The following is a 26,653-nucleotide window of genomic DNA, read 5'->3' as shown; positions in this document are numbered from 1 at the left end:
TAGATTTAGTCATGAGTGTTCTATTAAGATTCATTAGCCAATTTGAATCCCATTTCATTTGAGAAATGCTTCCAAGATGGTTTTTTGTCTGACATTAATTTCCTCTTTTTCACAGCCACAGTTTGTGATGGAAGATTTTTGTTGACTGGATCTTCTGGATCCTTCGAGGCTCCCCATTATCCCAAGCCTTCTAATAATACAAGTGTTGTTTGTCGGTGGATTATACGGTAATAAACCACCTTTTATTCCATGTACTTAAGTCGTAAAGTCTTTCTCTAATGCAGGAAGTCTTAGCATCTTTAGTAATGCATTTATTTTCTGGACAGTTGTTTCCATTAGCTACAAAGCAAAGCCTTCCCATCTGATATAGTATCTAAGAAGTTTCTTTCTCATTCTTAACCTTTTAAAAAGGAATTTTGCCCCATAAATGGGGCCATCTCATTGGGCACTGTAGCAAGTTTTTTCTTTCTTCCCCCATATGGTTGTCACAAATCAAGTGCTATCAAAATGAACAGCACACCTGTGTATCTGTATATCACAAGAAACCCTATTTCCTTCAGCTGCATCCTGACTGCAGAATAGTTCCTTTCTCATTATGCTTGTATCTGTATGAAATCTCCTATTTTGTGATTTGGTCATGCAGATCAAGATCTGGGATACCCTCTATTCTCATCCTCTTTGTTGTATCTTGAATAACACTTAGTTCACTTACTATATATTTGACCTCCAAGTCTTAATTCAGTTGATGAATGCAATCATTATGATAATCAAAATAATCAAACTGCTGATATCCAGTCTACCTTAATATATGCCTAAGCATTTTTCACAGAGGAGTAATGTTTCTCCAAGATATTCCAAGAGAATTATCATTTGTACTCAAATAAATATAAGTAATACTGAAATAAGCTCATTGCAGTCTTTTAAAGTGCAAGACTTCTCATAGCCTTAGATAAGTTAATATGCAAGTAAATATCCCCCCAAATATATAGTTGACTCTGAACAACAGAAGGTTTAGAGGTGCCAACACCCTGTGCAGTCAAAATCTGTGTATAACATTATAGTTGGCCCTCTGTTCTATTTCCTGTGGTTTGTGCAGTGTTGTAGTATCTACTTTTTGAAAAAAAAAATCCACATATAAGTGGACCCACACTCTTCCAGCCAGTATTGTTCAAGAGTCAACTGTATATTTCCTATTAAGCCACTGAGATTTTCCCCCCACAAAGTATTCAACACACATGCTCTGTGGAATTTACTTTGAGAAATGAATTCTAGTTAGCTCATTTCTCTTAACAGCTGGAAGGGATTTTGGTTTCCCAATCTGACCTACCATATATTTATTTTAATCATTATGATGACTCAATAGAAAATGGGGAATCGATATAACAACTGATCAAACAAGGTTGAAAGACAGAGCCTCAGGTTCTTGCCAAAAAAATGATAGGAAATGGCCCCATAAATACTCACAAGAGCTGTTTTCCTGTGCAGACATATTCCAGAAAGGACATGAGGTATGAAGGGAAGATTGTTCTAAACACATTTACTTGGCATTATTCAGAGAAAAAAGAACATGCTGTTCTGTTTAAATAATTTCTATTTTGGAGCACAGCCCCATGTAAGTTATATGATATAACTAGAAGCACACTTTCTTCTTTTCAGTGCTCTAAACAATATGTTGTTGCTGTTGTTTAGTCACTAAGTCATGTCCAATTCTTGCTACCCCATGGACCATAGCCCACTAGGCTCCTTTGTCTATGGTATTTTTCAGGCAAGAATATTTGAGTAGGCTGTCATTTCCTTCTCCAGGGAATCTTCCTGACCCAGGGAGCAAACCTGTGTCTCCTACATGCACAGGCAGATTCTTTACCACTGAGCCACCTAGGAAATACCTAAACAACACACTACTTGTGTGCAAAAGATAAGATTTTGCATATTAAAAATGGCAGTTCCAAGTAATTCTCAAGTGAAAAAATTTTTTTAATTAATTTATTTATTTATTTTACTTTACAACATTGTATTGGTTTTACCATACATTGACTTGAATCTGCCATGGATGTACATGTGTCCCCCATCCTGAACCCCCCTCCCACCTCCCTCCCCATTCCATCCCTTTGGGTCATCCCAGTGCACCAGCCCTGAGAATCCTGTATCATGCATCAAACCTGGACTGGTGATTCATTTCACATATGATAATTTACATGTTTCAATGCCATTCTCCCAAATCATCCCACCCTTGCCCTCTCCCACAGAGTCCAAAAGACTGTTCTATACATCTGAGTCTCTTTTGCTGTCTCACATACAGGGTTATCGTTACTATCTTTCTAATTTCCATATAATTGTGTTAGTATACTGTATTGGTGTTTTTCTTTCTGGCTTACTTCACTCTGTATAATAGGCTCCAGTTTCGTCCACCTCATTAGAACTGATTCAAATGTATTCTTCTTAATGACTGAGTAATATTTCATTGTGTATATATGTACCACAACTTTCTTATCCATTCGTCTGCTGATGGGCATCTAGGTTGCTTCCATGTCACGGCTATTATAAACAGTGCTGCGATGAACATTGGGGTACATTGTCTCTTTCAGACCTGGTTTCCTCAGTGTGTACACCCAGTAGCAGGATTGCTGGGTCATATGGCAGTTCTATTTCCAGTTCTTTAAGGAATCTCCACACTGTTCTCCATAGTGGTTATACTAGTTTGCATTCCCACCAACAGTGTAAGAGAGTTCCCTTTTCTCCACACCCTCTCCGGCATTTATTGCTTGTAGACTTTTGGATAGCAGCCATTCTGACTGGCGTTTAATGGTACCTCATTGTGGTTTTGATTGCATTTCTCTGATAATAAGTGATGTTGAGCATCTTTTCACGTGTTTGTTAGCCATCTGTATGTCCCTTTGGAGAAATGTCTGTTTAGTTCTTTGGCCCATTTTTTGATTGGGTCACTTATTTTTCTGGAATTGAGCTGCAGAAGTTGCTTGTATATATGTGAGATTAATCCTTTGTCTGTTGCTTCGTTTGCTATTATTTTCTCCCATTCTGAAGGCTGTCTTTTCACCTTGCTTATAGTTTCCTTTGTTGTGCAAAAGTTTTTAATTTTAACTAGGTCCCATTAGTTGTTGTTTTTTTTTTCATTTGTTTATTTTTGCTTTTATTTCCAATATTCTGGAAGGTGGGTCATAGAGGATCCTGCTGTGATTTATGTTGGAGAGTGTTTTGCCTATGCTTTCCTCTAGGAGTTTTATAGTTTCTGGTCTTACATTTAGATCTTTAATCCATTTTGAGTTTATTTTTGTGTATGGTGTTACAAAGTGTTCTAGTTTCATTCTTTTACAAGTGGTTGACCAGTTTTCCCAGCACCACTTGTTAAAGAGATTTTTTCTCCATTGTATATTCTTGCCTCCTTTGTCAAAGATAAGTTGCCCATAACTGTGTGGATTTATCTCTAGGCTTTCTGTTTTGTTCCACTGATCTATATTTATGTCTTTGTGCCAGTACCACACTGTCTTGATGACTGTGGCTTTGTAGTAGAGTCTGAGGTCAGGCAGGTTGATTCCTCCAGTTCCATTCTTCTTTCTCAAGATTGGTTTGGCTATTTGAGGTTTTTTTTGTATTTCCATACAAATTGTGAAATTATTTGTTCTAGTTCTGTGAAAAATACCATTGGTAGCTTGATAGGGATTGCATTGAATCTGTAGATTGCTTTGGGTAGTATACTCATTTTCACTATATTGATTCCTCTGATCCATGAACACAGTATATTTCTCCCTCTATTTGTGTCCTCTTTGATTTCTTTCACCACTGTTTTATAGTTTTCTATATTTAGGTCTTTTGTTTCTTTAGGTAGATATATTCCTAAGTATTTTCTTCTTTTCATTGCAATGGTGAATGGAATTGTTTCCTTAATTTCTCTTTCTGTTTTCTCACTGTTAGTGTATAGGAATGCAAGGGATTTCTGTGTGTTAATTTTATATCCTGCAACATTACAATATTCATTGATTAGCTCTAGTAATTTTCTGGTGGAATCTTTAGGTTTTTCTATGTAGAAGATCATGTTATCTGCAAACAGTCAGAGTTTTACTTCTTCTTTTCCAATCTGGATTCCTTTTATTTCATTTTCCAAAACTTCCAAAACTATATTAAATAGTAGTGGGGAGAGTGGGGACCCTTGTCCTGTTCCTGGCTTTAGGGAAAATACTTTCAATTTTTCACCATTGAGGATATTGTTTGCTGAGGGTTTGTCATCCATTTATGATAAAAACCCTCCAGAAAGCAGGATTAGAAGGAACATACCTCAAACATAATAAAAGCTATATATGAAATTTTTTAAATTTAATATTTATTGTAAAAATATTAGGACATCATTTCTGATAATCACATTTAAAAAGAAGATTTATAAATGGCTATTAGTGCTCTTTTTAGTATAATGAAAAAATATTTCATTTTTTTACCTAAAATGTCACCAGATAGTCAAAGAAAAATCTTAAATTACTTCCTTTAAAAAGGGAAATAAAATGAATTCTAAATGGTCTATGATGCATTCCTAACTGCACAATGATTTCTTCATGAAATCTTTGGAACTTTTTTAATACTAAATAACAATACTTTTCTTTTTATGTAATTAATATTTAATCATCCTCCATTTCTTGGTAAATCTAGGTCAAGTCTTCAGGGAAGTCTTATAAGTAGACCACAATAAGCAATATTATTTTTACTGTAATATTAATATTATTTATGCATAATCACATTATATTAATTAAAGATTTTATGGTCTGTTCTTTTTATTTCCTTTCAATAACTTAATTTTTAAAACTATTTTAAGAAATCCACAATTAATTAGGGATGATTTTTAAAACCTGCAAAATCTAAAATATTACTCTAGGTAAATACTGCACTGCATCATAAAATTATCATTTAAAAGTATATAAATTTTCTAAGTGTATTTTCTTCTCAAAACTGATTATTATATTAGATGGTGGTTTGTTTTTCTTAATGGTGATCAAAGTAGGGTATAAAAGCAATACTGTTTCTTACAAGCTTGGAGAGCCAGTAGCCAGTAGAGAAATGGTTATGATACAGTTAAACTATATTTTGGAATTATATTAAGGCCACATGTAGCAGTGTCTGTGATGAAGGATGTAAGTGCTGAAGATAGTCTGTGTGGCTTCAAACCTGGTCTCCTCACATTCAACATCTATGATCTCAGGCAAATGACTAAATCTCTTAGACTCAAATTTTCTATGTCTATAGAGGTCAGGGCCTCTAACTACAGGGGTCAAGTTCTGTTCAGTTCAGTTCAGTCACTCAGTTGTGTCCAACTCTTTGCAACCCCATGAATCACAGCACACCAGGCCTCCCTGTCCATCACAAACTCCCAGAGTTTACTCAAACTCATGCCCATCGAGTTGGTGATGCCATCCAGCCATCTCATCCTCTGTCTTCCCCTTCTCCTCCTGCCTCCAATCCCTCCCAGCATCAGGGTCTTTTCCAATCAGTCAACTCTTCACATGAGGTGGCCAAAGTACTGGAGTATCAGCTTCAGCATCAGTCCTTCCAATGAACACCCAGGACTGATCTCCTTCAAGATGGACTGGTTGGATCTCCTTGCAGTCCAAGGGACACTCAAGAGTCTTCTCCAACTCCACACTTCAAAAGAATCAATTTTTCGGTGCTCAGCTTTCTTCACAGTCCAACTCTCACATTCATACACGACCAATGGAAAAACCATAGTCTTGACCAGATGGACCATTGTTGGCAAAGCAATGTCTCTGCTTTTTAATATGCTATCTAGGTTGGTCATAACTTTCCTTCCAAGGAGTAAGCGTCTTTTAATTTCATGGCTGCAATCACCAACCACAGTGATTATGAAGCCCAAAAAAATAAAGTCTGACACTGTTTCCACTGTCTCCCCATCTATTTCCCATGAAGTTATGGGACCAGATGTCATGATCTTAAGTTTCTGAATGTTGAGTTTTAAGCCAACTTTTTTACTCTCCTACTTCACTTTCATCAAGAAGCTTTTTAGTTCATCTTCACTTTCTGCCATAAGGGTGGTGTCATCTGCATATCTGAGGTTATTGATATTTCTCCTGGCAATCTTGATTCCAGCTTGTGCTTCTTCCAGCCCAACGTTTCTCATGATGCAATCTGCAAATAAGTTAAATAAGCAGGGTGACAATATACAGCCTTGACGTACTCCTTTCTCTATTTGGAACCAGTCTGTTGTTCCATGTCCAGTTCTAACTGTTGCTTCCTCACCTACATACAGGTTTCTCAAGAGGCAGGTCAGGTGGTCTGATATTCCCATCTCTTTCAGAATTTTCCACAGTTTATTGTCATCCACACAGTCGAAGGCTTTGATCAAAGTCATCATGAAACGTAAAACACTTAGTGCTCTATTAGGTGCTCAATAAAACTGGGCTCTAGGAAGAGTAGCTATTGATACAAAAATGTAAAATATAAAAACGACATTTAGAAAAGTACCCCTTCCCTTAAAAAATTAGTAAGGTAGCCATGGCTAAAATTACTAATTAATCTCACCTTTATAAATGCCTACGTTTTATTGTAAGTAAGTTTGCTTCTCTGAATCCGAAGTAGAACACAGCATGCACTCATTTCTCTCCATCTTCAGTTATCTATTTTGAAAAAGTAAAGGGCATCTGAACACAAAGTTTCTTAGGGAGCTTTTCTTGATCCCTTAGTTTCAAGGCTTAAAAACAACATCAATTGTTTAAAAAAAGAATCATTATTTTCTTGCCTGGAGACACCAAAACATTCATTAAAAGAACAGAAATCACTCCTGAGGGGGTTGTTTATTTCATCTTCCTCTGTTTTCTTCTTTGATATTGGATTCCCTCAAGGTCTCACTCGCGGGCTCACTTCCCCCAATCCCTGAAGAGGCCTTTAGGAGGTGGAATTCTTCTAAACAGCTGCCACTGCCTGCTTTGTTCTTCTCTCAGTCTGGGCTGGGAAGATCTCATGCTCCCTCGTATTGATCTCCTCCCACGTCTGTCAACCTCCTGTGGTTACTAAATACATCTGAGGGCAGCCCTTGAGTGTAGCATCCTCTATATCTGCCTATCCTCCTCCAATGGACCTCACACCTGGAGCATATAAAAATACACATCCCCTAATCCACTCCAGAACCACTGAATCTGATATCCACCATTGAAGTCCACATGCCAGTATTTTAAAAAATCAATAACCTGCCAGTGCTCCACCCTCACTTTCCAGGCAGTAAACACTGGTCGGATCCAAAACCCTGGATATCTGTTTAGATGTATTTTAATCCTGCACTGCTGGTCATGGCAATTTCAGTGTTATCAACCCCACTCCTTGAAGGCTAAACTCTAGCCCTGCCTCCAGCCCATCATCAGGAATCTTATACAATGAGGTAATGCCCCAACTTGACATTTCTCTACCATGAAATCCAGAGTTTCAAAATTAACTATATTTGTTTTTTAACTGTCAAATAATAGATTTTATTTATTAATTTTATTTTTATTATATTTTTAATTTTATTTTATTTTTTACACTGATTAAGACTTTAGTACAATCCTAAATAGAATTGATAGTATCAAACTTTTTTTTTATTGCTGGTGTTATTAAGGGTTATAAGTGTGTTGGTCTTAATTTTTTTCTTTTAGTTTTTTTTTTTTCCTTTATCATTGTTATTTTATTTGTGATGAATGTCCCGTTTCTCAATTGATCAAGTTATGACTGATACCTTACCAAAAATCTGAACTTTGCATGCCCCTGGCCAGGAATCCTGGTTCAGTCAGTAGCCTCCACAGTCAGCCTCTGAAGTCAAGTGTCTTTTCAGTCCCCTTGTCTTTGGAGATTAGCCATCTCCCTATTATCAGCCCTTTCAGTATTTAGCCAGCTTCAACATTATCACCCATGCTTTGTTTTACTGTGCAGCTTCCTCCTTTGTGAAGAGTTCAGGGAAACATAGTTCCTCCAAAACACTAAAAAGTTATTCACGTTTCTGATCCCACACTTCAGTGAAACAATGTAATTATCAATAGACATTGCCCTAGACACATTTCCTCAATCTGAAAATTAAAATTTGAACACTTTCCCCACAGAGCATTCAGCATAATGTAGATCAGCCATTGGCAATTTGATTATTGTGATCATCATAACAACTGAACCATTCAACCAAATCAAGAGTTTAGAGACCAGATATGTAGCAACTGATCCAAACTTTATTCAAGACTTAGCAAAAAAGGATGTATATAAAGGATGCTCCCAACTTTGAACCTGCCACGAATAAATCACACCATAGGAGATTTTCATACAGATGAGAAAGGAAATAGTTCTATAGTCAGGAATAACTCACCTTTGTTCTCACACAGATGTATCAATTTAACAATGACGTGTGGACCAAAACATATTTATGAAAATTCCAGAATTCAGTTTAGAAGTTGCATACCCTGGGTGAGTGCAAAGCCAAGAACAGCTGCAATAAATGGGCAAGAAGATTAAGTTCATTTTAAACTCCATCAGCATTTCCCCCAACACAGCACAGCTCAACACAGGTCTTAACTCTCTACTTTCCTTCCTTGGAAGGAAAGAGAAGGGTGGAACATGCATCCAGTGCTCCAGCTTTTCCAAGAGTTTCCAAAGGAACTAGTTTCTGTTCTCATATGTATAACTAATGGACCTGGCATTGTTTGAATGTCTGAGAGATACTGAGAACAAATTGGATTGGGTGCAGCTTGCTGTGATCAGTAGGACTTGATACAATAGGAAAAGATGAACAAATCAAGGCTTCTCCCTAAAGGTGAAAAGAAAGAAGTACAGGAAGTTCCCAACATTCTAGCTATTTCAACAACTTCCCCACCAACTGGTGTGTACCTTGCATGAGTGGGAAGCTGATGAACCAGCACAATTTGTATGACCTGGTGGCTGCAGAGAATAAGGGATAGTGGGGTGACTTGCTGTGATAGGAAGAGAAAACTTGCAGCCCACATTACAGACACCAGAGAGAACAAGAAACAGGAACCACCAAAGAAGAAACCTGCCAACCTCTTGTTGTTCTTCAGTTGCTCAGTCGTATCTGACTCTTTGTGACCCCAGGGACTGCAGCACCCCAGGCTTCCCTGTCCTTCACCATCTCCTGGAGCTTGCTCAGACTCATATCCATTGAGTCAGTGTTGCCATCCTACCATCTCATCCTCTGTTGTCCCCTTCTTCTCCTGCCTTCAATCTTTCCCAGCATCAGGGCCTTTTCCAATGAGTTGGCTTTCTGCATCAGGTGGCCAAAATATTGGATCTTCAGCTTCAGCATCAGTACTTCCAATGAGTACTCAAGGTTGATTTCCTTTAGGATTGACTGACTTGATCTCCTTGCAGTCCAAGGGACTCTCAAGAATCTTCTCCAACAACACAGTTTAAAAGTATCAATTCTTCAGCACTCAGCCTTCTTTAGGGTCCAACTCTCACATCTGTACAAGACCACTGGTAAAATGATAGCTTTGACTATACAGACCTCTTTTGATAGAGTCATGTCTCTGCTTTCTAATACCCTGTATAGGATTGTCATAGCTTTTCTTCCAAGGAGCAAGCATCTTTTAATTTCCTGACTGCAGTCACTATCCGCAGTTATTTTGGAGCCCAAGAAAATAAAATCTGTCACTGTTTCCATTGTTTCCCCATCTATTTGCCATGAATTGATGGATGCCTTGATCTTAACTTTTTGAATGTTGAGTTTTAAGAGTTTTAAGCCAGCTTTTTCACTCTCTTCTTTCACCTTCATCAAGAGGTTCTTTAGTTCCTCTTTGTTTTCTGCCATAAGGATGGTGTCATCTGTATATCTGAGGTTATTGATATTTCTCCCAGCAATCTTGATTCCAGCTTGTGCTTTATCTAGCCTGGCATTTCACATGATGTACTCTGCATATACGATAAATAAACATGGTGACAATATACAGACTTGACACACTCCTTTCCCAATTTGAAACCAGTCTGTTGTCCTATGTTCAGTTCTAACTGTTGCTTCTTGACCTACATACAGGTTTCTCAGAAGGCAGGTCAGGTGGTCTGGTATTCCCATCTCTTTAAGAATTTTCCATAGTTTGTTGTGAGCCACACAGACAAAGGCTTAGCATAGTCAATGAAGCAAAAGTAGATGTTTTTTTTTTGGAATTCTCTTGTGTTTTCTGTGATCCAACAGGTGTTGACAATTTGATCTCTGATTCCTTTGCCTTTTCTAAATCCAGTCTGTATATCTGGAAGCTCTCGGTTCACTTACTGTTGAAGCCTGCCTTGGCGGATTTTGAGCATGACCTTGCTAGCATGTGAAATGAGCGCAGTTGTGCAGTAGTTTGAGCATTCTTTGGCATTGCCCTTCTTTGGTATTGTGAGCCTCTAATTGCTTTGGAATAGTCAACGGGTCTCAGAAAATCAAAAAGGAAATTAGATAATATCTTGAAGCAAATCAAGACAAGCAAAAAAATAATAATAATAACAAACTCTATGGGAATAGGGAAAAAGCAGTGCAAAGTGGGTTAACCTAGAAGAAAGGGATAAATTCCTAGAACCATTTGATCTACTCAGATTGAATCATTAAGAAATACAAAGATCGCGGCACACCAATTACTATTAAGAAAATTGAATCAGTAACCAAAGAATACCCAACAAAATACTGCAACACAATGCTTTTACTGATGAATTCTACCAAATATTTAAAGATGACTTAATACTAATCTTTCTCAATTTCTTCCATAATTTAAAAAAGGAGTGTTTACAGATACCAAAGCCATAGAAAATCACCTGCAGAAAACCCCAGTCCAAGACCCCTGACAAATATTAACATAAATTCACAAATCCTTAAGCAAAATAATAGCAAACCACATGCAATGGCAAATTAAAAGAGTCATACACCATCACCAAGTGAGGTTCATCTCTGGAATGCATGGATGTTTCAATATATAAAAATCAGTCAGTTTGATACACCATTATTAATTGATTGAAAGATAAAAATCACAGGATATTCTCAATAGATGCAGATAAAGCTCTTGACAAAATTCAGTAGTCTTTCATGATTTAAAAAAAAAAAAAAAAAAAAAACAGCACTCAACAAACTAGGAATAGAAGAAAATTACCTAAATAGAATAAAGGCCATATAAGAAAAAGCCCAGATTGATATCATACTAATTGATGAAAAAGTAAAGACTTTTCCTCCAAGATCAGGAATAAAACAAGGATGCCCCCTCTCACCACTTTTATTCAACATAGTACTGGAAGTTCTAGGCAGAACAATTAAGCAAGAAAAAAGTATGCAGTGTATCCAAATAAGAAAGGAAGATGTAAAAATATCTGTTCACAGAGGACAAGATCTTATATATAGAAAAGCATAAATTTCACCAAAAAAAAAGAGAGAGAGAGAGAAAATGTTAAGAGTAATAAAATAATTAAGAAAAGTTACAGGATACAAAAATTCACATAGAAAGATCACTTGTGTTTCTACACACTAATCATGCAAAAGAAAGTCAAGAAAATAATCCCATTTACAATAGCAGTGAAAAGAATAAAGTATAATACTTATAAATAAACTTAATCAAGGGGGTAAAAGTTTTAAACAGTGAAAATAATTAAACATGGCTGACGTAATTTAAAGACAAATAAATGTAAAGGATCTCACATTTATGAACTGGAAGATAATGTCATTAAAATATAGTAACATAATATAATAATGTCCATACTACTGAAGATCTACAAGTTTATCACAATCCCTATCAAAGTCCCAATGACTTAAAAAAAAAAATTGGTAAGTAAAAAGAATCCTAAAAGTCACATTGAATCACAAAGGACCCAAAATAGCTAAAAAAAGTTTTGAAAAAGAGAACAAAGCCTCACATGTCTTGATTTCAAATTATATTACAAAGCTACGGTAATCAGTAAGTATAGTTCCAGCATAAAAATAGACATGTAGACCAATGAAGAAGAATAGAGAGGACAGAAGTAACCCACACATATATGATCAAATCACCTTTAACAAGGATGGCAAAACTACACAATGGGGAAACAGTTGTCTCTTCAACAAATGGTGTTGGTAAAACTAGATATTCTGATGCAGAACAAAATTTGCCTTTATCTTACACCATACACAAAACCAGCTCAAAATTAAAGGTTTAAACATAAGACTTGAAATTATAAATCTCAAACAAGAGAATATGGAAGGAAAACTGCATAGCTTTGGCCTTCACAATGATTTCCTGAATTTGTAATCAAAAGCACAGGCAACAAAGCAAAAATCAACAAGTGGGGGTACATCTCATTAAAAACCCTCCATACAGTAAATGAAACAGTAGCATGAAAAGGCAACCTAAGGTTGAAAGAAAATATTTGCAAACCATTTTCTAATAAGGAGTTAATATCCAAAATATATAAGGAACTCCTTCAAAGCTCAATAGCAAAATAAACTAAATAAACATTGGGCAAAGGTCTCAATAGATTTTTTTTTTTTTAAGACAGACTTTTGAACTCTGTGGGAGAAGGTGAGGGTGGGATGTTTCAAAAGAACAGCATGTATATTATCTATGGTGAAACAGATCACTAGCCCAGGTGAGATGCATGAGACGAGTGCTCGGGCCTGGTGCACTGGGAGGACCCAGAGGAGTCGGGTGGAGAGGGAGGTGGGAGGGGGGATCGGGATGGGGAATACGTATAACTCTATGGCTGATTCGTGTTAATGTATGACAAAACCCACTGAAATGTTGTGAAGTAATTGGCCTCCAACTAATAAAAGAAAAAAAAAAAGAAAGAAAAAAAAAGAAATAAATAAAAAATAAAAAGACATACTAATGCCAACAGACATTGCTCAACATCAATAATCGTCATGGAAATGCAAATCAAAATAATGATAGTCATTATCAAAAAAAGATCAAAACATTGTAAATACTGGTGAGGATGTGGAAAAACTGGAACACTTGTGTGCTGTTAATTGGAATGCAAAATGGTATAGTCATTATAGAAAGCAGTATGAAATTTCCCTAAAGACATAAAAATATAACTACTATATGATCTAGCAATCTGATTTCTTTGAGTATTTATTCAAAAGAATTGAAATCAAGATCTCTAAAAGATACACACTCCCATATTCATTGTAGCATTATTCACAATAGCCAAGAGGTAGAAACAGCCTAAATGTTTGTTGACAGATAAACGGATAAAGAAACTATGGTTTCACTATATATACAGTGGAATATTATTCAGTCATTAAAAGAGGGAAATCCTATCTTTATAACAGAAGAAAAACCTGTGATAACATGGTCACACCTTAAGGAAATAAACTAACTGAAATAAACCAGTCACAAGAGGACAAATCTTGCATGATCTCACATACATGAAGCATCTAAAGCATTCAAAATCAGAGACAAAAAGTAGAACAGTGGAAACAGTGGGCAGTTACTGATCAATGACTACAGAGTTTCAGTCATGCAAATTAAGAGTTTCAGAGAGCTGAAGTACAATATTGTGTTACAAGTAGCATTCTTTACATTTAAATATTTGTTGAGTGTCCATCTCAAGTTATATATTTTTATCACAATTGGAATAATACATTCTAATTTGAGAATGCATTGAGTTGTCCCAACTGTTAAATGTGTAATAATCTTTTTTTTTTTTTGCTCTTAATTTAGTGTAAACCAAGGACTTTCCATTCAACTGAACTTTGATTATTTTAATACATATTATGCAGATGTATTAAATATTTATGAAGGAATGGGTTCAAGCAAGATTTTAAGAGGTAAGTTAAAACAAATATACAGTCCATTATCAAAACAAAAATATGTACAAAAGTTATGGAGTAGTGTTGTGCTTTCGCTTTGATTTTGAGCTGAATATGAATTTGTATTTTGTTTCTAAAAGGGAAAACTGACCTTCATTATAAAAATTTATAATTTAGTGCTCTGTGTAATCAATCTTCTTGTAATAAAAGAGACACTGTTTCACATGATCCTCTTCATGTGGAATTTAACTCTACCCTGTTACTCCTCATTAAGCAAAATTCAAACAAACCCTAAAAATGACTATTTTTCTTCAACATTTGATTTTTTTTTTTCTCTTTTTAATATGCACTCCGCTTCTCAGGCTCTTGCAGGACTATTACTAGTAAAATGGATAACGCACTGACTAGATCAGGATGTAAGCTCTTTAAATGGGTGGTGTGGATGGTATTGTTATTGTGCAACTATTTGTCATTGTGGACATAGACACCTGTGGGAGCTGAGAAAAGGCAGGGAAAGCATGAATAATACATGTGTGGCTATCCCACTTTATACCATCTGGTCCCCAAATGCATAGACCTATTCATGGTAGCCAAAAATATAGGAGTGAAAATAAAATACGAATGAAGGAGGAAATAAAATGAGGATGAATGTGGCAGTGAAATCCAGGGAATAACTAGTTTTCCTCACACTTTTGAGAAATAATCAAGTGCAGAGCTAAGATGAGGTTACAAGTGGTATCTCTTATTAAAGTTTAAATAATAACTGCATATATTCGTGACTGCCAAGTCATTTCAGTAGTGTCTGATCTTTATGATCCTATGGACTGTAGCCCGCCAGGCTTCTCTGCCCATGGAATTCTCCAGGCAAGAATGCTGGAGTGGATTTCCATGCCCTCCTCCAGGGGATCTTCCTGATTCAGGGATTGGATCTGTGTTTCCTGCAGCTCCTGCATTGCAGGTGGATTCTTTACCACTGAGCCACTGGTACAGCTGAGCTGTATATATATATAATTTTGGATTTTAAATTGCAATTATGAGAAATGAAAAGTAGATCCTATCTATTACATGCTTTGATTGACTTATTGATCTGAGGAATATTTGACCATATGATAATAACACATATTTTTTATTGGATGCTTTCAGTATGGCACTCAACATACTGAGTGCTCTATGTGGATATCTTATTTAACATTTTTAATAAATCTGCAAAATGCTCATTATAGGAGAGGAAAGTGATGTCCAAGAAGTTAAATAACCACAAGATCACAAAGGTAGTTAGTGTTGCAGATATAAATCAGACCCAAACACTCTTGACTTACACAGTGCATTAATTCATTGTGCTTTAAAAGCTCCAAGTACAAATATAATAATGAGTATACATAAAACAGATGAACTCATGGTAAGTCACATTTGGCTTGAATAAATGGGCCAGTCATTTCATAATCTACTTATTTCTGTAGTTAATAAATCAAGTTCATTCAAATTATGTCAACATAAATATTTACATAGCTGGACAAATAAGCCAGCTCATATAAGTTTCTCCAAGGGCTAATGTGATGTTAATAATAAAATTTAGCATACATTGATCACTTAAAATATTCAAAGTAGTGTGATCATTACCTTAACTCAAAAAAATGCTCCTGTAAATCATATTATGTAGGTGTTGTTACAATCTTTACTTTATGGATGATAAAAACTAAATTCATAGAGGTTAACCGGCCAAAAGTAGTAGGTGAAATTACCCTCATGCTCTCTTCTCTTCAGCTGCAATTTGCCTGAAAACTAACTTAAATTATAATAAACAAGCAGTTGTTTAGTTTTTAGAGTCTTTTTGAAATATGAAAATATTTAAAAGCCTTTAAAATTAAATATATTAATTTAACTTTAAAAATATGAGAAATGGCATTGTTACTAAAATTACATTTTAAATTTTAAAATAATAACTCTTTTAAAGATAGGTAAAACTATCTTACCCCTAGATAGTAGCACATGCCTGATATATTGTAAAAACTTAGTATTTGTTGATTTAAATCAAATCAACACACTAATATACTATGGTATTATAATAGTAAATCAATGGAGATCTATAACATTTCTTATAGTTTTAAAGGTATTTTGTTTTTTAAATATGCTGATACTTTTATCTATTTTCTAAACATTTCAGTAAGTTTCTGTGAGAGATATGCACAAATGTACTTTATTAAATTGCAATTCAGAATAAAGATAATTACCTTTATCACATGGAAGTAAACAGATAGTTTAATTAAATCAATGAAAATCATATTATGGAAAGAAATTATAAGAAAATACAAGTTTCCAGCACCATAAAATAGCTATTACAAAATTGCTTAGGAATATGTCAGTATAAACAAATTTTAAAGGTATTTATCAGTCATTTTTATATAAAGTCATGATGTAAAAGTTGTCTTGTGAAAAGTTTCAGAGGAAGATGGGCATCTCATAAAGACAGACTATATAGAGTACAGTAAGAAGTATTTGGAAATACTTATTTCCAAGTAAGTATGGGAATCAGGGTAAATTAGAATAAATTAGCAGGATAGTTCAAAAATGTTTTCTTTAAGTTGTAGTTATAAAGTACTATATTCAATTCATTAGTGTTAATTGTTATCAGTGCTGGGTATTGAAATGGTTCAGTTCAGTCGCTCAGTTGTGTCTGGCTCTTTGCAACCCCATGGACTGCAGCATATCAGGCCTCCCTGTCCATCACCAACTTCCAGAGTTTACTCAAACTCATGTCCATTGAGTCGGTGATGCCATCCAATCATCTCATCCTCTGTTGTCCCTTTCTCCTCCCACCTTCAATTTTTCCCAGTGTCAGTGTCTTTTGCAATGAATCAGTTCTTTGCATCAGGTGGACAAAGTATTGGATTTCAGCTTCAACATCAGTCCTTCCAATGAACACCCAGGGCTTATCTCCTTTAGGATGGACTGGCTGAATCTCCTTGCAGTCCAAGAGACTCTCAAGAGTCTTCTCCAACACCACAGTTCAAAAGCATCAATTCTTTGGTGCTCAGCTTTCTTTATAGTCCAACTCTCACATCCATACATGACTACTGGAAAAACAATAGCCTTGACTAGACGTACCTTTGTTGGCAAAGTAATGCCTCTGCTTTTTAATATGCTATCTAGGTTGGTCATAACTTTCCTTTCAAGGAGAATGCATCTTTTAATTTCATGGCTGCAATCACCATCTGCAGTGATTTTGGAGCCCAAATATATAAAGTCTGTCACTGTTTCTACTGTTTTCCCATTTTTGCCATGAAGTGATGCAACCGGATGCCATGATCTTAGTTTTCTGAATGTTGAGCTTTAAGCCAACTTTTTCACTCTCCTCTTCCACTTTCATTAAGACGCTGTTTAGTTCATCTTCACTTTCTGCCATAAGGGTGGTGTCATCTGCATATATGAGGTTTTTTATATTTCTCCCTGCAATCTTGATTCTAGCTTGTGCTTCTTCCAGCCCAGCGTTTCTCATGATGCACTCTGCATATAAGTTAAATAAGCAAGGTGACAATATATAGCCTTGAAGTACTCCTTTTCCTATTTGGAACCAGTCTGTTGTTCCATGTCCAGTTCTAACTGTTGCTTCCTGACCTGCATACATATTTCTCAAGAGTCAGGTCAGGTGGTCTGATATTCCCATCTCTTTCAAAATTTTCCAGTTTGTTTTGATCCACACAAAGGCTTTGGCATAGTCAATAAAGCAGAAATAGATGTTTTTCTGCAACTCTCTTGCTTTATCAGTGCTCCAATAGGTATTGGCAGTTTGATCTCTGGATCTTCTGCCTTTTCTAAAACCAGCTTGAACTTCTGGAAACTCACAGTTCACTTATTGTTGAAGCCTGGGATGAAGAATTTTGAGCATTACTTTACTAGCGTGTGAGATGAGTGCAATTGTGTGGTAGTTTGAGCATTCTTTGGCATTGCTTTTCTTTGGGATTGGAATGAAAACTGACCTTTTCCAGTCCTGTGGCCACTGCTGAGTTTTCCAAATTTGCTGGCATACTGAGTGCAGCACTTTCACAGCTTCATCTTTTAGGATTTGAAATAGCTCAACTGGAATTCCATCACATCCACTAGTTTTGTTCATAGTGATGCTTCCTAAGGCCCACTTGACTTCAAATTCCAGGATGTTTTGCTCTAGGTGAGTGATCACTCCATCCTGATCATCTAAGTCATGAAGATCTTTTTTGTACAGTTTTTCTGTGTATTCTTGCCACCTCCTCTTAATATCTTCTGCTTCTGTTAAGTCCATTCAATTTCTGTCCTTTATTGAGCCCATCTTTGCAAGAAATTTTCCCTTGGTATCTCTAATTTTCTTGAAGAGATCTCTAGTTTTCCCATTCTGTTGTTTTCCTCTATCTTTTTGAGGAAGGCTTTCTTATCTCTCCCTGCTATTCTTTCGAACTCTGCATTCAAATGGGAATATCTTTCCTTTTCTCCTTTGCTTTTTGCTTCTCTTCTTTTCACAGCTATTTGTAAGACCTCCTCAGACAGCCATTTTGCATTTTTGCATTTCTTTTTCTTGGGGATGGTCTTGATCCATATCTCCTGTACAATGTCAGGAACCTCTGTCCATAGTTCATCTGGCACTCTGTCTATCAGATCTAGTCCCTTAAATCTATTTTCCACTTCCACTGTATAATCAATCATAAGGGATTTGATTTAGGTTATACCTGAATGGTCTAGTGGTTTTCCCTACTTTCTTCAATTTAATTCTGAATTTGGCAATAAAGAGTTCGTGATCTGAGCCACAGTCAGCTCCCAGTCTTGATTCTGCTGACTGTATAGAGTTTCTCCATCTTTGGCTAAAGAATATAATCAAGTGGATTTTGGTGTTGACCATCTGGTGATGTCCATGTGTAGAGTCTTCTCTTGTGTTGTTGGAAGAGGGTGCTTGCTATGATCAGTGCAGTCTCTTGGCAAAACTCTGTTAGCCTTTGACCTGCTTCATTCCGTACTCCAAGGCCAAATTTGCCTGTTACTCCAGGTGTTTCTTGATTTCCTACTTTTACATTCCAGTCCCCATAATGAAATTCCAGTCCCTATATCATCATATAGAAGATGATAAATATTCTATTAATATTTTATTCAAAAACATATATATATATTTATGAATCTGCAAAGAAAGACAACAATAACAGCCTGTATGAGAATGCTGAAAGCCATTTCAAGTTGCCACCCTCAGAAATTCATTTTTTCTGTGTATGTATTCATTACTCTTTTTTTATATCCTAAGTACTTAGCTATCATTCCATTCCCACAGGACTGTTAGACCAAAGGACTATTATTATCATATCCTTAGTATTGGAGGTTATAGTTTAAGATCATGTTTTTAAAACTGAATCACACAAAAGTGGTCACAGTATAGCTGAAGATATGTAATAAACATAATGCATCTTCTTGAGGCTCATCTTGAATTGTCAGCTTGTCCTATGACAAAAATAATCACATTGGGGTGTGTGTGTATTAGTTACTCAGTCATGTCCAACTCTTTGCAATCCCATGGACATTAGCCTGCCAGGCTACTCCGTCCATGGGATTTCCCAGGCAAGAATATTGGAGTGCACTGCCATTTTCTTCTCAGGGTATCTTCCTGACTCAGGGATCAAACCCATGTCTGTTGCATTGGCAGGCAGATTCTTTACTACTGAGCCACTAGGCAAGTCCCTTTTGAACCAATAGCCACAGTCAGATCCTACCAGAAGTCATTTTCCCCAAAAACTATATTGCTATAGAAAAAAAAAGCAAGAAAGATAGGCAGATAGGTTTGAAGCAAAATTTCTTAAATAATAACATCCTTCAAGCAACTAGACATTTATGGACTACAAAAAGTTTCAATATAGGAACCATTGGATTGTGTGTGTGTTAGCCGCTCAATCATGTCCAGCTCCTTGCGACCCCATGGGCTGTAGACCATCAGGCCCCTCTGCCCATGGAATTCTCCAGGTGAGAATACTGGAGTGGGTTGCCATTCCCTTCTCCAGGGGATCTTCCCTACTAAGGGATTGAACCCCAGTCTCCCGCATTGCAGGCAGATTCATTACCATCTGAGCTACCAGAGAAGCCCAACCATTTAGACTACACAGTTACATGTGCTAGTAGAAGGAATCCAAATAACCAATGTATTTCTTCATGAGAAAATATTGAAAGAATGACATACAACTTTATTGGGAAAAAGAGTAAGATATAAGTGAATGGTTATCCGTGGCTTTCTTTCCATTAGATTTTATTGAAATTGTCATGCAGGTATCACATTTTTTACTAATTTCTACACAATAAGCACAGAATTTTTCAGTAGTTTTGAAAGTATATTTTTTTGGAACTTAATAAGTAACAGTGATGCTTTGTCTTCAATTTGCAAGCATAATAATTTTCATAAACTTGAATCTGATACCCAGTTCAAACTGTCACACTAAAATTTAAGCTACTGTTTCCTACCCTATTTTATTACTCTCACTAAGAAACTTTTTAGACATTTTTCCCCCTAGCTGCTTACCCGTGAAATTTTAATATTTCTGATATCATCTATACCTGTACTACAGGAATATCTAAGAATTTTTCTTCTGCTTCTGATAAAAATTTTACCATTTATAATTTTTAAGAATTATAAAATCTAACAATTTTTATTCTGCCCCTGAGAAAAATTTTACCATTTATAATTTTTTACCATCTAAGAGGCAATATCACCCCCTTTGAAAATGTATGTACTTAAAACAAATTTTTATAAAAAGAAAGTATTATATAACAATGCTTTATAAAATATATATATATAATATATATATATAACAATTTTTATACAAAGAAAGTATTATATAACAATGCTTTTTAAAAAAATCATCATGTGAGTACTTTCTCAAGCAGTATATAAATTCGTGAGAATCAAAAATTTAGAAAGATAATATCTTTTATAGCTAGAATTAAGATAGAAAAGTGACTAGGTCAATATGGGCTTCCCTGGTGGCTCAGACCGTAAAGAATCTGCCTGCAATGCAGCAGACCTGGATTCGATCCCTGAGTTGGGACGATCTTCTGGAGGAGAGCATGGCAACCCACTCCAGTATTCTTGCCTGGAGAATCCCATGGACAGAGAAGCGTGGCGGGCTACAGTCCATGGGCTTGCAAAGAGTTGGACACGATTGAGCGACTAAGCACAGCACACAAGATCAATATAAAACTCAGGGCTGGTGCTCTGGGAAGACCCAGAGGAATGGGATGGGGAAGGAGGCGGGAGTGGGGATCGGATGGGGAACACATGTAAATCCATGGCGGATTCATGTCAATGTATGACAAAAACCACTACAATATTGTAAAGTAATTAGCCTCCAACTAATAAAAATAATTGAAAAATAAATAAATAAATAAAATTCTGTAGAAACAATACTTAAGTTGCCTAGGATTTTTTTGAGGTCCTACAGTTATGTAAACAAAGAGACAAACAGATACCCTTATTTCTATTATTTTGATGTTTAGCCCCTATTAGTATAGCATAGGAAATACTGATAGTATTAAAGTCATTTTTTGTTTCATAACTTTTTAACTTATGTACTTCTAATTTGAAACATTATTATAATAGAGCAAGGGACACTTTATTTCAAATAAATTAATTTTAGGACTAATGCTTTCAGTTAACCTTAGGCTCAGATAAAAAGATTGATAGATCAGTAGAATGATGAATGGATAGATGAATGATGAACACATCAATAGGTAAATGAATAGATACATATGTACATAAAACATTCTTTTCTTTCTTTTCTTTCTTTTTTTTTTTTGTAGCTTCTCTCTGGTCAAATAATCCTGGCATAATTAGGATTTTTTCCAATCAAGTTACTGCCACATTTCTTATAGGCTCTGATGAAAGTGATTATATCGGCTTCAAAGTAACATACACTACATTTAACAGCAAAGAGCTTAATAGTAAGTACTGTTTATTCCTTAGTCTTTGAATCTTCAGGTGCTTTAATGCTATAATGGAATTTTAAAAGCAAAAGAACCTAATATTTTAGAAAAGGATCATTATCTGTTTCATTGTGCAAGTTCTTCAATGAGTATCTCTTACGTATACCTTTCTCCACTTGATACTTGGAAAGAAATGAGAAATCAGAAAATCACATCCTTCAAAATGATGAAATAACCAATTAAAAATATAAATCAATAGAAAAGTTAAATTAAACTTTTATATACTGTAAGTATTCAAAGATTAAAAATTAGCATAAAATTAATCCTGAGAATATTCCACATCAATTCAGTTTTGACCAGAGTATTAAATTTAGTAAATAGATAGAGGGAGAAAAAAAATGGGAACAAAGTTTATGCAGGTAAGTCAACAGAGGTAAGCTATAAAATTTAAAGAACAATAAGAACAAAAGGCTTGTCTTGGCTAAAGTTCTAATGGGGCATAAGAAACATATTAACACTGTTGGCAATAAAAGCTGTTTTTTTTTTTTTAACTAAATCAAGTTAAACAGACAGCATTAATTTAAAAAAATGTTTCTGTGCATGCCACTTGATTATAAATTGTATGAGTACATATTATTTTCAATTCAATATATTATAATTAGTCGTATTGTTGACTCAATTTGAAGCAAATTTTTAATTTACAGATTATGAGAAAATCAACTGTAATTTTGAAGATGGCTTCTGTTTCTGGATCCAGGATCTAAATGATGACAATGAGTGGCAAAGGACTCAGGGAAGCACCTTCCCTCCATCTACTGGACCAACTTTTGACCACACTTTTGGCAATGAGTCAGGTATAATTCATATTTAATTCAGAAACCAAAAAGAAAGTGTGGCATCTTGTTCCACAGTTCAAATTGAGCAGTATTAAATGCAAGACCTTTTTTTCTTCAGATTTTTTTTTTTTGATCATAGACTAATAAAATGAATTTAACTGAAAATGGTATCAAATAGGCAAGTAACAGTATTTCAAGAAATATATATTCTACCTTATATATTCATGAAATGTTGAAAAGAACAGAGGCCATTAGAGACAAAGAGACTTGGGTTGTCGCCATAGATTTGCCACTTATTATTAACTAAGTGGACTAGTGGGAAGTAATTAACTTTTCTGAACTTTGGTCTTAATTTCATTTTCTCATTGTTCACTGCTAGTGTATAGAAAGCCAGTTGATTTTGGATATTGACATTGTGTCTTGCAGTTTCGCTGAAATTAGTTTTTTAAGACTTTTCAATAGATCAATATCATACCACCTTGAAATACAGATAAAGAGGCAGGTTTACTTCTGATAAGCCTTCTTAGACCGTTCAGGCTGCTATAACTGAATTCTACAGATTGGTATTCTTAAACAATCAATATTTATTTTTCACAATTCTGAAGACAGGAAGTCTGAGGTCAGGGTGTCAGCATGGTGTGGTTCTGATGAGAGCCCTCCTTTTGGTTCACAGACATGAGCCTTCTTACTGTATTCTCACGTAGCAGAGAGAGAGAACGTAAGAGAGATATCTCATCTCTCCTGTCTCTTCTTACAAGGTCATTTATACCATCATGAGGGCTCCACCTTCATGAAGTGATTACCCTCCAAAAGACCCATCTCCACTCTCATCACATTGGGGTTTAGGGTTTCAGCATATTGGGGGCAGGAGGGAGACCACCATTCAGACCATAAGAGAAAAACTATGGAAGATTCAATTCTAAATCATGGTCCTAGAGGATGAGATGGTCAGATGGCATCACCAACTCAATGGACATGAGTTTGAGTAAACTCCAGGAGTTGGTGATGGACAGGGAGGCCTGGTGTTCTGCAGTCCATGGGGACACAAAGAGTCAGACACGACTGAGTGACTGAACTGAACTGAAGGGAAAGGTGATGTTTTATAAGTATATTTGTCACATGAGTGAGATATTAGAACTGGATTTCAGGTGGAAACATTAAGATGATAAAATTTGACTCAGACAAGAAATTATTGGGGATTATTAGGGGATAAAGCACTTGTAGTGAAAAGACCAACCACATATACCTTGGATGCATGTATTTGTAATATTTGTTATTGTTGTTCAGTCGCTAAGCTGTGTCTGACTCCTTTAGACCCCATGGTCTGCAGCACACCAGCCTTCCCTGTCCTTCACTGTCTCCCAGAGTTTGCTGAGATTCATGTCCATTGAGTTCCTATCTAACTATCTCATCCTCTGTCACCCCCTTCTCCTTTTGCCTTTATTTTTTCCCAGCATCAGGGTCTTTTTCCAATGAGTCAGCTCTTCATATCCGGTGGCCAAAGTATTGGAACTTCAACTTCAGCATCAGTCTTTCTGATAAATATTCAGGGTTGATTTCCTTTAGGATCGACTGGTTTGATCTCCTTTCAGTCCAGGAGACTCTCAAGGGTCCTCCATCACTACAATTTAAAAGCATCAATGTTTTGGTGCTCAACTTTTTTTATCGTCCAACTCTCACATCCATACATGATACAGAAAACCATAGCTTTGACTAGATGGACTTTGTTGGCAAACTTATGTCTCTACTTTTTAATATGCTGTCACGGTTTGTCACAGCTTTCATTCCAAGGAGCAAGTGTTTTTTAATTTCATGACTGTAGTCACTATCTTCAATGAGTTTGAAACCCAAGACAATAAAATCTGTCACTGCTTCCACTTTTGTTCCTGCCATTTGCCATGAAGTGATGGAAATGGATGCCAAGATCTTATTAATAGTTTTTTGGATGTTGAGCTTTGAGACAACTTTTTCACTTTCCGCTTTAACCCTCATCAAGAAGTTTGTAAGTTCCTCTTCACTTTCTGCCATTAGAGTGATATTGTCTGCCTATCTGAGGTTATTAATATTTCTCCCAGAAGTCTGATTTCAGCTTGTGACTCATCCAGCCCAGCGTTTCAGTGATTTACTCTGTATATATGTTAAATAAGCAAGGTGATGATACACAGCCTTGTCATACTCCTTTCCCAATTTTGAACCAATCTGTTGTTCCATGTCCTGTCTAACTGTTGCTTCTTGACCTGCATACAGGTATCTCAGGAGATAGGTAAGGTGGTCTGGTATTCCCATCATTTTAAGAATTTTCTAGTTTGTTATGATCCATGCAGTCAAAGGCTTCAGCATCATCAATGAAGCAGAAGTAGATCTAACTACAAATCTAGATGTAATATGGATCTTACAAAGTAAAGTGAAAGTGAAAGTTGCTCAGTCATGTCTGACTCTTTGCAAACCCATGGAGTCCATGGAATTCTCCAGGCCAGAATACTGGAGTGGGTAGCCTTTCCCTTCTCCAGGGGATCTTCCCAGCCCAGGGATAAAACCCAGGTCTCTGCATTGCAGGTGGATTCTTTACCAGCTGGGCCACCAGGGAAGCTCAAGTATACTGGGATGGGTAGCCTATCCCTTCTCCAGCACATCTTCCAGACCCAGGAATCGAACCGGGGTCTCCTGCATTGCAGGTGGATTCAATTCAAAAAAGGAATGCAGTTTCATTGCTTTTGATCTTACCAGCTGAGCTACCAGGGAAGCTGTTTAAAAAACAAGGAAAATTACAAAAAGGACAGAATAGGAATTCATGCCTTTAGATGATTTTCTTAGACAAAATCATTCCTATAGTATGTTTACTATTGAGAAGTCAATTCAATTCAAAAAACACATATTAAACGTTTCTTTTAACTAAACATGGTTCTAGGTATTGAGGACATGGATCACACATCATAATTTCTACAAAGCCTTTCTGGAACTTTCAAGTTAAGATTTTCCTTTCCATTAAGCTTTAAAGCTCCCCTTTTATTTTTCCTATCACATGACCTTATCTCTGCTTACTTGTTTGTTTCTTTTCATCACAATATCCTCTTCAGGAATAAGAACTTTGTCTTTTTTCATCTTTGAGATGCTAGTGCATTTTCAGTGCCTGAATATAACTAATATGTAAAATTATTTTTAATTAATGAGCAAATGTCTATAGTTTTGACTCGATAAGTCATTTTTTAATAAGTGATTGACTCCATGAAAATTCTTATAACGTAAAAATAGCCTGAGCACTTATGCATTGTAATTTAATATTCCCTGGTGACTCAGACGGTAAACAATCAACCTTCAATGCAGAAGACCTGGGTTCGATCCCTGGGTTGGGAAGATCTCCTGGAAGAGGGGATGGCAACCCACTATAGTATTCTTGCCTGGAGGACCCCCATGACAAAGGAGCCTGGCAGGCTACAATCCATGGGGTCACAAAGAGTTGGACATGACTGAGCAATTAAGTATAGCAGCAAATATTACATAGATCAATATCCATGTTTTTATAAGCTGAAAATTAACTAGCTGATCTAATGTCAATTGCAAGTTACACCTAGTAAGAGTACACCTTTTTTTTATAGTAGAAATGTATCTGAATAATCCTAGTTCCTTAGAAAATGCAGCCCAGGATAACAAAATACAGTTCACACAAATTACAGTTCATGAAATATTTTTTAACAAAAATGTGACTGCTTTTGATCTATTTCTCTAAGAAATCATTGAAACTCCCACTCGTTGTATTCATTCACTCTTTTATTTAAGAAGTATTTTTTTGAGTCCAGGCCCTATTCAAGACCTCTGGATGTATCTGTGAATAAAAGAAACCAGATTTTCTTCTTTTATGGAACACACTTTATAGCAAAGAAAAACAGAAAATAAGCACTATGCATCACAAATCATTACATTTTGGGCATCTGTTTAATGTTAATGAGTACTTGGGGGAAAATACAGAGCTTGGTAATGTCAATGGGTTGGGCAGATGTTGAGGTGCTTCTGCAAATTAAACTACAGTCATTAGGTTGGGTCTCATTGAAACAATAAGTGACATTTGAATCAAAATTTTAAGGGACATACAGATTACTCCAGGCATATGAAACACAGAGTCAAGGCTATAAAGGACGCATGCCTGACCTGCATGAGGGAAAGCCAG

At 36.0% G+C, this 26,653-nt stretch overlaps 1 protein-coding gene across 2 annotated transcripts in view; it reads left to right on the top strand.

The window, feature by feature from the left end:
• Positions 1-26,653, top strand: part of TMPRSS15 (transmembrane serine protease 15) — a 139,383-nt gene that overhangs the window by 35,792 nt on the left and 76,938 nt on the right. For both annotated transcript variants that reach the window (XM_065913760.1, XM_065913759.1), the window contains 4 exons: positions 116-227; positions 13,644-13,750; positions 21,530-21,670; positions 22,357-22,506. In XM_065913760.1, coding sequence (XP_065769832.1) covers positions 116-227; positions 13,644-13,750; positions 21,530-21,670; positions 22,357-22,506 — 510 coding nt within the window. The remainder of the gene's footprint in view (positions 1-115; positions 228-13,643; positions 13,751-21,529; positions 21,671-22,356; positions 22,507-26,653) is intronic.

The sequence above is a fragment of the Muntiacus reevesi genome, chromosome 21, assembly GCF_963930625.1.
Source record: "Muntiacus reevesi chromosome 21, mMunRee1.1, whole genome shotgun sequence".
Taxonomy (NCBI): Eukaryota; Metazoa; Chordata; class Mammalia; order Artiodactyla; family Cervidae; genus Muntiacus; species Muntiacus reevesi.
The sequence above is the reverse complement of the archived record's forward strand: the minus strand, read 5'-3'. Positions and strand labels throughout refer to the sequence as shown.